Raw genomic sequence first — 11,963 nt, 5'->3', positions numbered from 1 at the left:
AGAGACTGGGGAGCTACAAAGGCAGCAACAACCTCTGAGAATTGTTTAGATTATGTCCTGAAGACTTTACAAAGGCTGGCTCAGCCAGACCCTTGCAAAACTAAGGCAAAGGCTGATGCTGGTTCCTGAGAATGCCCTGGTGCAGTGGCGAGAGGGGCTCATGTGGCTTGCACTGCTTGTGGCATTGCTGTTCTCATCCTCCAACAGACCCCACAGGCACGGGGGACTTGGATACAGGGTAAGTGCTCTGTGATCTAGGAATCTTTGAAGAAGCTAACAACTGTCAGCAGACAATACCGTACAGGAATTCTTTTTTCTTTTACTATTTATTCGTTTTAAAGTAGGTAAATCTAGCTGATATGCCAGTTAGTATCTACAATACCTAACTTCAGAAGGTACTAGGAATATGAGACGCATACCACAAGCATTCTTTAGAAGTCCAGCGTTATTTGCATTAGTGCCAGTCTACATATCCATTTCTATGGATTTTAAAACCCAAGGTAATTTAGAAGATCTGGAGAGAAGACTATATACACAGTAACATGCCACCCTGCAAAGACAGTCTGACCTGACCATTAACACATGAAACAAGATGCAACTGAGTAACGAACAAAAAAAAAAGTATTGTACCGAGCACCCAAAATGTCACCAGAGATGATTACAGTCAAAAGTAACATAAGAGCATCTTCAGCAGCTCAGTGTTACACAGAAATACTGTAGAAGGGAATTGATCTAATGAAACAACCATGCTTTTTTATCCAGTCAATTTAAGCATTAAGGCTCAAATCCACATATAAATATAAATATATGATCAGATATTTAAACCCAAAAATTTGGCACTGAGCTGGTTAGGGAAAAAGGAAAAACAATGGTGCAATTTAAGACTGCAATTAAATTAGAACACAGTATTTTTTTTCTGGAAGCACAATTCCCCATTTTTTTATTTACATCCCTAAATATGCATTATTAAATCCAAAAATAGTCAAGCACTTTGAGCATGCTAGCTGTAGTAAAGGAAGTTAAGCCAAACCTCTAGGTGCTTAGTAGCATAAAAAAAATTTAATTAAATAATTAAAAAAATAAAAGCTCATTGCACCCTCTTCTCTCAAAGAACTGTCATGAATTGTCCCGAATCTCCCCTTCTTCCACAGATGAAAGGGATGAGCTTTCACTGTCCGAGTTCTCTGCAGGTTCACTGCCATCTGAGGATATAGAACACAAAAAACAAACAAGCAATTAGTTTCAGCAATGTTGTTTGCTCATCAAACAAAAGCAGTTTCGTATCTTCTTTTCCTTTTAACTGCACTTTTCTTTAGGACAGCTATTTCATAAGACATAACCAGTCTCATGACATGTGATAAAGCCCTGGGTAGGACAATGCTGAGAATTCCTTTCAGCTTTTAAATCTTGGTCTTTCAGCCAAGTTGGAAAGCAGAGTATTTATCCCCCACAAAACTGCATCTACTAACAATTTAAAATTATTCTTTCGGCTTATGTGTTGTTTTCTGGGACGCTACACACATATATCACAACTGTAATGAATTATAAATAATTTACACTTTTCTTAGCATTTCAGTTAAGATGTGGAACTACAGAGAAATTGTAAATGGAAATGGAAAATGAAAATGATGTAGCTTTGTGTTTCTTCCACATATTCCAGCACCCCAAAGATAGTGATAAGCTGTGTAACTCCCTAAGCTAAGTCTGGTGAGGGTCAAGGCGCACAGTAACTTGTGCTTTAGGGCATGGCCACTGTGCTCTGCTGAGATCATATAGTGAAACTCTCATCTCCAAAACTGGTCTTCAACCTCACAGCCCATGGATCCTTCTTTAACAGGCACTGACCCTGGTCACCTTGTGGTGAGGTCACCAAATGCCACTGGTTGGTGACACTCAAGCAGCACAAAAATAAACTACAGCAAACCAGGCCCATGATTCATATTCTGCTCTCATTGTTATTTTCAGTATTTGATCTATGAACTTAAAGATGTTTTTGAGCATTTATTATCAGAGGTTTCATTAAGAGAATGTTACCAAAACGGAGTTGATGAAGTATGGTTACTGTCTGGTCAAGATAAATTCTACAGCTGGCAAACATGGAAAATACATAGGACGCAGTGTGCACCTGTACACTTTCCACGGAATTTGTTCAAGAAAATAGAAGCATTTCACCCAGAAACATCAGAGGTCACATTTTGTCTATATTAAATCTAGTGTATAATCAATTAACATTTATATGCCAGATATGTACTGAGTAATGCACAAAGTAAGGCCTGTGAAAGCTTCTATAATCCCCTACTATCTTCAGCCATGACTGACCTTCTATGCTGAAATCAGAGCACCTGTAGTTTTTGCTATTAAGCAAGTCAAGCATCAAAACATCACATAAAAGAATGTGGCAATCTTCTGACTCACAGCAAAGCTGCACAGTCAGATTTTACTTTTGTCTGTTACAGTAAAATTTAACAGGAATTATAGATTGTCTTCACTCAAAAAGAGGATATTTGTATGGTGCTGATAGCATTGCCTATAAATTAAGATTGCCCAATCCTTCTCACCATAAAACTGTCTGCAGTTTACTTAAAATGTAAAATTGAAACACTGGGTTTTTCAGTGGCAGTTTCCTTCCTCAATCTTTACTTTCCTTATGCAGTTGAAAGTTTCAGCCAAAATACTTCAGCCATTTCTGAGAAGATGAATAGAAGAAATAGGCTTTATACTCATTAAATCCTAGCAGTTTCTCTTTGAAGGGGCTCAGCTCTAGCTATCCCCCAGTCCTTGGGGGCTACTACTTGAATCTCAGGGAGAATGGTGATCTTTCCCCAGCATATGCCTGTTGCTGTGGTTATGAAAACTTGACTCTGTTCTTCCTGGGAAAGGGGGTAGATCTGAGATTGCTCAGGAAGGAAACAGTATTTTAGCAGTTAAATTCCTGCAAGACTTTTCTCCTTGTTCTAGCCTGGGTCCCATGCAAACAGGGTTAGCAGGGTTATGGCAGCCTGAGCCCCCATGCTCAGCACACACCCTGCCACATGTCCACTCATCAGTGCGGCAGCTGTTTGCCTGGAATACAAAGGGAGGTCAGCCGGACAGGCTCTGAGTGGGACAAGTGTCCCTCCGGGCACGCCAGGAGGGAGAGAGGAAAGGCAGCATTGGTGGCAACAGGATAAGTGAGAGCAGGATTGATGGATTGGGAGCAGCAGACTACTGATACAAAAAGCCATACATGGCAAAGAAACTGGACTGCAAGAAACACAGAAGATGCTGCAGCAGAAAGGTCACTTCTTGGGAGATGGGAAGGGGCTAAAATACTTCTCTGATTACAACAGACCTCTCCCTGGACAGTCTGGAGGTTAACCTAAGATTTGCACTCTAAGCAATTATCTGTGAATGCAACTGCTAAAGCAAACTGAAAACTGTTTTTTTTCTCCTATGTTCTGTAAAGATGACGTACAAAAGAAGAGCACAATGATTGTGACACAGTCTGAAGTGATACTTCGTCTTCAGACAGAATAACAGCAACAAAAAAGTCCTCCAACTTTCATGTTCATGTTGTGAACATGCTTTTCCTCCAAGAATCTATAATTACTGTCACAGATTTCCACTCTTAACAGAAAAAAATACCAAGAACAGAGGGTCCAAACCTAACTCAAGGCCAAAGTTGATTATTATTATCTTAACCAAGAAGATTGCAGTAAGTTATGATAAAAGTTGTGAAAATCATGACATTTTTGCCATTAGCTGTAACTTTTGCTATGCTATACCCAAGACACCTTAACAGGGAGCTATTAAGTTAATTTTTATGGGCTCTATAGAAACACTTAAAAAACAACAACAAAAATCAATGCTTCTCAAAACCTGAAATGGCTGTTAGTGTTCTCAGAATCCCTGCAAGGATGACTAGCAATCAAATGATTCCTGCAGCACAGGAAGGTTACTGTCCTTAAGACACACACTTGCACTGCCCTATGATAGAGCTGTCGGCACTTCCCAGCTATTACTGGCTCCTCTCTTCCCCTTCTCCTCTGACTTCTACAGAATCAGGTAGGTGCTGCAGCAGCATGACCTCAAAATACCGTTGTTCAATCAGCACTTACTTGAATCTATAACCTTAAAAGGACAACCTCCCTATTAGCTCAGGAGACAATGACAACCCTATACAGATTAAGTATATGACTCAATCAATTGTAATTTGCTCCTGACCTCTAAACCATAGGGGTACAGCTGACTACTGAAAAGCCAGGGTCCTAGACCAAGAAATAATGGATAAACTCAGAAGCACCCAGCTTCATGTACTCCAGTGTCTGTATGTGCACTTCCAGGGTATGTATCACAGGGCCCAGTTACTCAGACCTGACTCCTACCTTACCACCTGGTGTGCTGTTTCCCTCTCAGAAGCCCTTGCAGTACATAGCACAAGGAATTTTTGTGCCATATCTTTGGCTGCAGATTGCTCTCACTTAGGGGATCACTTGGTGTAATCTAGCTAGAGCAGCCAAGATCCATGAAGGTCCAGTATCACTGGTACAATATTCTCAGTTCCGTATTTAATCAGTCAAATTATATACATTAGAGCCATGACTGAACAGCTGCAGGGAAATAGTAATTGCAAATACATCTCAAAGCTTTTCTGTAAAAATCTGTAAGAATGAGAGACTGGCCCATCACTGAAAATTATGGGATATGATAACTAAGGTGACCAGGAAGGGGACTAGGAGATGAGAATGGATTCCCTGTTACAGCAGCTGAAATATCTTTTAGCAATCTTTTAGCTTCAGAAAGAGATGAAGCCTTTATACTGGGGAGAAAAATGGAAATTAACTTAAAAACTAAAAGCGAATTCCTGCTATATCTGGATTCTCTTCCAAATTAACTCCAAGATGAAAGCTTTCTCTCAACAAAGTATTTTTTAAAAGACAACACTGTGTTTTTAACCCACCTTAAAAGTGACTTTGCCATTATAATTTCCAATAACTATCCCACAATTCAGAATTATTTGTCCAATGTTAGAAGCTATGCTAGAAAATAAAGGAGGATGATTCCTTTGCATGACTAGGAGGATTACTTAAAACTCATCTTCCTTAGACAGCCTGACTCTTCAGAAATAATCAACTCTGTCACACTTTGCTACATAAAAAAAACTAGCACAAGTCTGAATAGTTGTTTTACCTTAGTGGCTAAAAATATATTAAAACCCCCAGTGAAGCACCAGTAAACAAAGTTAGACAAAACACCTCCAGTACAGTTCATGGATGTATGCCATCAGCCAGCAGTTTTAAGACAAGAGCATTCATAACAGCTTTTTTTACAGCAATCTTATAGCTTCAGAAGGAAATACAAAACATATTGCTCATTCCTGGAAATATTAGTAGGTATATCCTTAACTACTGTTATATAACAAAATATATGCATATGTAATATATATATATATATATATATAATATATATATATAACAAAATATATATAACAAAATGATATAACAAAAATATCCAAGTATAATGTAACAGGAAATAAATATATGCTCACCTTGGCCAAGGACCACCATGTCATTCTTCAATGTTTTCAAGACCACAAATAATGTTGGATACTCAATTATTACTTTGCCTTTCAGATTGTCTAGAAGGCTTCTACTGGCATCCAGTTCATTGTACCTTAAAAATAACAGGAAGTTTACTTTGGATTTTAATACTAGCAAGGACATAATGTACATTTGCTGGGGAAAAACAAAAGTAAAAGGCTTTCTGTCATTTCACATGATTTTCATGTGATACCATGTCCAGAAGAACTATCTTATAATTCAAATTACATATCCAGTCTTATTCTCCAACTGCACAATTTTTTTAAACCCTCCTAACACATAAAGAACAAAGGGAGAATGAAAGACAAATTTCTCTGAGGTTTGAAATGTTTTATTATGTCTTAATGAATATCTTCAGCAAATGAGATATGGACATAGGGCTATCAAAATGGATACATTATCAAAATCTGATTCTAAATTAAATAACACTTAATATTCTACTTACGGGTTTTAACACTACAGGTTTAATTTACATGATTACTAGTGTACCTTATTTATCACGTTTGTGAATTACCTAGTGAAGCCCTAGGAAGATGAAATAAAAAGCTTATCTGAACAACTATTAAAGCACGGGTATACTGGAAGCACTTAGAGCTCTGTTTTTGTAGGAGAGACACCCTTGTTCTGATACAGGAGCATTGCAGCAATAATTTCTAAAAGATGGTACAACACCCCTGTTATGCCAGAGCAAATCTCTGCTTACAGCATCATCAGAGCCAAGCTCCCTGCAGAAATCCCCATGTACGTGGGTGCTCCAGAGGCACAGGACTTGGATGTGCGGTCTTTTCCCAGGAAAGGGCTCCTCTTCACCCCGGAGGGTGAAACCAGGTACATAACAAATGATACCACAGTAATGAAATGTAAATTCAGCACCCTCTCCACAATTACTCTCTCAAACTGTAACGTTCTCTCCCAACTGTCTAACTAGAAACTTGGATGTGGGATTTTGGGGAAAGGAAGGAGTATTTCAAAGGCTTCTGAAAGAGGGACCTTGTTGCTTTCACTTGCTGTCACTGCGGCATCCAAAGGATGCTCTGATACTTTTACGCTGCAATCTGAGTGATGCAATTCTTTCTGTAAGCAGCATTATTAAATTACCACTAAACTGTTGTATCAGCTAAGGGCAAATGAAGTTCAAAACCAAAATACACTGTAGGCAGTACGTGGAGTATTACCCATAGCTACTCTATCTCCTGTGATCATTAACATTATGCAGTTGTGTTTTCTTTTGCCAAAACCAACATGGGATAGGTGAAGGAAATTATATACTTTACTATTTACAATAATGTGTGATTAAAAGCAGTACACTGGGAGTCAGCACACAAGAAGAATATTGGAGGTAAACCAAGAACTGAGTTCCTGGGATTTAAGGGAGACTTAGTTTGAGCAAAAATTCTGTCATATTCAACTTCAAATCATCATGAAAATATTTGGTTTCATGTTTCTCTCAAGCCAAAGTAATTACGACCTCTTCTTACTGAAACCCTTTAAAAGGGATAACAGTGTATTACATTTCTTATTGAATGAATGCATTCATAACCTGTGGATTAACACACGTGAACAGAAACATATTTACTGCTTTATTTACAGTACTCTAAATGCAAAGTACAGCAATACCTTTCCTTTGGCAAGAACCCGAACACATTCCTTTCTGGTTAAGCAAACATTTACCACCAAGAGGCCAAAGTAATTCACATGCCACAATACACTTTCCATTATCTCATATTTTAGACAAAACATCTTTAGCGTCCAGCTTGGCATAAGATAAAACATTTGTACTTAAAACTATTTTATGATAGTAAATTACTGAAGTGTTAGATCACTGAGTCAGAGCTTTATCTTTTTTTGTTAAAGTAAATTTTATTGGTTGACAGTGATAGAGAAAACATTTAAATTTTTAGTGCATAATGTGAGCTGTAAACTTCAGGAAGAATATAACAAAGGAACTTAATGCTTCTCTTATTTAAACTTGTCTGTTACTGTATATGCTATCCAAAAGACCTCAGTCTACCACATTCTCTACTTCATACACAAGTGCAAGTTGAGGTTTTCTGCTAATCCACCTGTCAGGCTCTTCCTTGACTGTGCATGCTTAAGACATCTCAAAAGAAAACTATTATTTGTCACATCAATTCCAAAGTCTAGTAAGGAACAGCTCCTGAGCAAGACCGATTTTTCAGGTTATCTCTGCAAGACCACTTCATGATAAAAATCTTCACAATTTCATCCCAGAACTAGAACAACGTCACACATCAGAGGGTGAACAACAGATACCTAAGGGCAAGAGAAAACTGCTCTGTAGGGTTTAACCAGAAACCTACACACACACACACTTTCAATTTTTACTTATGAAAAGGCTAGACCTCTTTGGAGAAAAATGAAATGAAATGGCATTTGTAACTTCCTGTAGTGATTATTCACCAGGATGAGCTGAGGATGTAGGGTAACACTGGAATAGTAGACCCTTCCATGTATGTGCAGCAAATTGGTCTCACCACAAGCAGGAGATAGAACAGGGAGAACCTCACAAGCAGATATTACCAGATACCCTTTCATCACCACTTTTACCTACTAGTTTTCTATCTCTGGGACTACATAGCCTGCTTAGGAAGAACCCATAAGGAGCTGTAACCTTCTCCAAACCCATCCTTCACTGTGCATTTCAACTGACAACCCAGTAAAATGAACAACCAGTCTAAGTCTATCCTTTCACTTGGACTCTCAAGATTCAGGACCAGCTGTAGGAACCAGCTTAACTGAGGCTGTCATCCTAAGCAAGCTCCTTCAGCCCTTCATGCCAGGATGGATTTGAGATAAGCCTGGCTCCAAACTAACTGACCATACCAACAAAACCATTGCCTTAATACCCATCTTCACATCTTTCTTTTAAACCCTTTCCCTGCTTTCTCTTTTCTCCCACTGTCCCATTCATACTAATCATCTGCACTATGGCTTCCCAATCCCTGTATTCAGCAGGACTTCTCTTCGCATCTTCCCTCTCAATCTCCTTTCTTCCCTGGTATTTACTTTCCACATAGTTTCTCTTTCCCTTCCTTACGTTCCCTCAGCCTCCCTGAACAACACCCACCATCTAATAATACACTTTTCCTGATTATTTTCTTGCTCCAAGCAAAGCTTCATGCCCATGTCGCAAAGCAAAAAATAGGCCTGGATTTTTTCTTAATAAGAAATGACTCCATTTATAAGGACCACAAAGAGATGATCTTAGCAGACAACAGCTTTTGATTTTAGCTGGAATGAAATAACAATAACTACTTTTTGAAGAACCAAAATTAAACAGAATTTGCCTGCTAGCAGGCAGTTTAAAAGCCTACAAAAATTGTGACAATTGAGAAAATTTAGCAAGATTCAGCAATCCCAGATCAGTTCCCACATAAGCTGTTGTATTTGCTCTATGAACAGTTCTGTTACCTTTCACAAAATACTGAAATTAATGGCTCTGCACTTCTGATAGCATCTGTGAGTTTCTGCAAAGGCTAGTTTCACTATCTATAGTTATTCCACCACCTTCCAGGAATTCAACAATTCAGTCTCCTAATCTGTCTCCCACAGGCAGGAATGCCACATTAGGTCACTGCATCAGAACAAGTTCCCCTCAAATGGAGCCTGTGGCTATCATCGCAGTGGCGTAACTTGTCTCCATGAATTCAGACAGCAGGAAATTCCCTGCTGATCAGGTTTTCCTGAATGTCATCTACAGGAACTTCAATTTTAATAATAATAAAAAAATCTGCAATCTGGAATTAAAGATAAATTGTAGCCAGATTATTTCTTTAGTTTAGTCTTCTAGACACTGAAGAGAGAACAAACAAGTTTTTGCCATCTAAACAATTGTATATATTACCAAAACGTGGATTTGTATAATGACATTCATGATTCCCTGTGAGAGAGATCAACTAAACTGCTTGCACGTATTTTACACAAAGATGACTTTTCTTCCTAGAACTGAGTGGAAACATCGAGGTATTTACTTGGCATAACTCGGATACAATAAATCACGCTATCTGTTTTGGGCCTAGTCCTAAAAATCCATAACCAAACCTATGCTAACATATGGGAAGAAAGAAGGACTCTTTTTCACCAGACCAAAGAGGGTGGCATTTCCTAGGTATCTGCATATGCCTAGAAGGAGGCAAAGACTGGGTACAGCACTTAAAGTCTCTCCCAAGCACTCATTCTGAAGTGCTGCAGTACAGCAAAGATAATAACTAACAGATGGACTTTCATTCCTAAGTGGTGAATAACCTCTTCGTGTGGTTATGATTTGGTGAACATGGAAGCAGGGAAATGCTCTCTTGAATTAGGTATGACAGGAAAGTTGTATGGCAGCAAATACAATGTATTGAAATAATGCACAGTATTTATATTTAACTTCGTCACTAGAATGCTGACATTCTAAAAAACTTAAACCAGTGAATTTTATTAGTCCAGATACATGACAAAATTAGAAAACTCAATGAGCAAAACAGCAGAAATCTTAGAAACAAACAAAAAAGACTTGCCATAACACTTCCTTTATAACTAACTCTTATCAACAGCAGAACAATATTAAGGAATACTTTGCCGAACACTCTTTTAAGAAAAGAGAATGGGAACCTAGCTCAAGTTGATATTTTTATATGAAAAAAATACATACTACAGTTTACAGAAGTATTTAAAACCTGATAGGTCCTCCTTCCACTCTTGGTTATTTTTCTTCTCCTGGTCTAGGACCTCCATAATTTGCCTCAACAGACGTTCACTAACCTCTCCTCCTTACTACTGATACCTGCATAACTTAATCAAGACCAGTACAGACCAGATCCCTGGCCAAATCCCTTTCAAGTCAAATCCCTATCTTAAGTAACACTTCCATCAAAAACGTGCTTTTTCTGGGGAAAAAAAAAATAGATCAAGAAACCTTCTTTTTATCAACCATTTGGACCACAAACCCTGCTAGGAACCAACTGAAAAAGTACAAGAGAAAAAGCTGCCAGCATACCAGGGAAGTATCTTGGACATCATCACCATCTCCCAACTACACCTACATTCACAGAGTACATAAAGGCACATCCAATTAATGAGAAAACCATGAAGCTGTTCCTTTTCCTTGCCGTATTTCAGCCATAGGTCATCCTCACACAATGACCATATTAAGACAAATTGTAACAATTTGTAACAACTCCTCTCTTTCATGGGCTCTAAGAGGCTCTGCCACTAGAGAAACTCAAGAACTGTTGAAAATTCAGGTGTAAAATGGGGAAAAGAAAAACTGAACTCACAAACCCCTCTTGTAACATCCTGGAAGAAAAAAAAGTAATACTCAAGTGAAGATAGCAGGAACGCCTAAATTATTTGACAAAATAGTAGATGTCCAAAAAGATTCATTGGTTTGTTCACTTCTACCCTAGAAAACACACAAAACAGTTAATGGAAAGGAGAGAGAAGCAAAGTAAGACTACAAGTATGTCCCCACAGAAGCACAAAGGCTGTCCTTGTTTAAGCCTCTTGAGAATGAGGCAATTGCACAAAGGAAAAAAGCATAGTAAAAGTTGTTTAATGACAATAATGGAAAAATATATCAATTGATGGCAAAACCCATAAAGCAGATAAGGCAACTGCTTCAACAATTTAGTGGACTGAGCTGTAAGAGTAATGAGGTAAAAGGATTCAGGATCACAACAATGATCCAAAGAGTAATTGAAGTACAGAACATTCTGCATCTTTGAGTTACAAAACAAATTACAACAAAACAAAAGGAAAATGTGAAACCAGCAAATGTCAGTTTCTTGCATTTGGCAGAATTTGGGGCAAAGAATACAGAAATAGTGATACTGAATTTCAAGAATGCAAATACTTTCCCCATGTCATAAGACATAATGAAAAAAAAGAACAAAAATCCAGCTTCAAGTAAAGATGCTGTAAGTCAAGTGCATCACAGCAATAGTTCTTTACACACATGGGAATTTACTTACTTTGTGAAGCCGGGCAGCTTCACAAAGTGCTCAAAAGCTCAAGGTGTACAACTCTTTAAATATTATAGAGCTGACATATGAAAAAAGTGTAAACCACAATCATGTAAGGCCACTATATGACTCAAGATAAAGAAACAAAACAGCCTGAGTTACCACAAGCCAGAAGACTTAATGTGAATGTGAAATTTCACAAGGGAAAAGTTCTGATTAGTAAGACTAGTGAGGTGGCTACTGCAGATGAATGTCTTAAGTTTCAAAAACTGAAAAGGTATCAGTGGCATATTTAGTACAAGTAAAAGCTGTGCATTGTTCCCCAAAAATATGAAGAGGTCAAAATATGAAACTTGTATGACTAATACAATACTGGCATGATCACAGGGAAAAAGTCAGTCATAAGTCTACTTTAATG

The 11,963-nt window shown here is 38.1% G+C and overlaps 1 protein-coding gene across 1 annotated transcript in view; it reads right to left on the bottom strand.

The window, feature by feature from the left end:
* Positions 1 to 634: 634 nt before the first annotated feature.
* Positions 635 to 11,963, bottom strand: part of ZNHIT6 (zinc finger HIT-type containing 6) — a 30,569-nt gene continuing 19,240 nt past the window's right edge. Inside the window, exons 9-10 of the mRNA XM_082287211.1 lie at positions 5,528 to 5,652; positions 635 to 1,202 (exon numbers count right to left, since the gene is read on the bottom strand). Of these exons, the coding sequence (XP_082143337.1) occupies positions 1,117 to 1,202; positions 5,528 to 5,652 (211 nt within the window). The 3' untranslated portion in view covers positions 635 to 1,116. The remainder of the gene's footprint in view (positions 1,203 to 5,527; positions 5,653 to 11,963) is intronic.

The sequence above is a fragment of the Coloeus monedula genome (assembly GCF_965178545.1).
Source record: "Coloeus monedula genome assembly, chromosome: 9".
NCBI lineage: Eukaryota > Metazoa > Chordata > Aves > Passeriformes > Corvidae > Coloeus > Coloeus monedula.
This window is presented reverse-complemented; position numbering and strand designations above follow the sequence as displayed.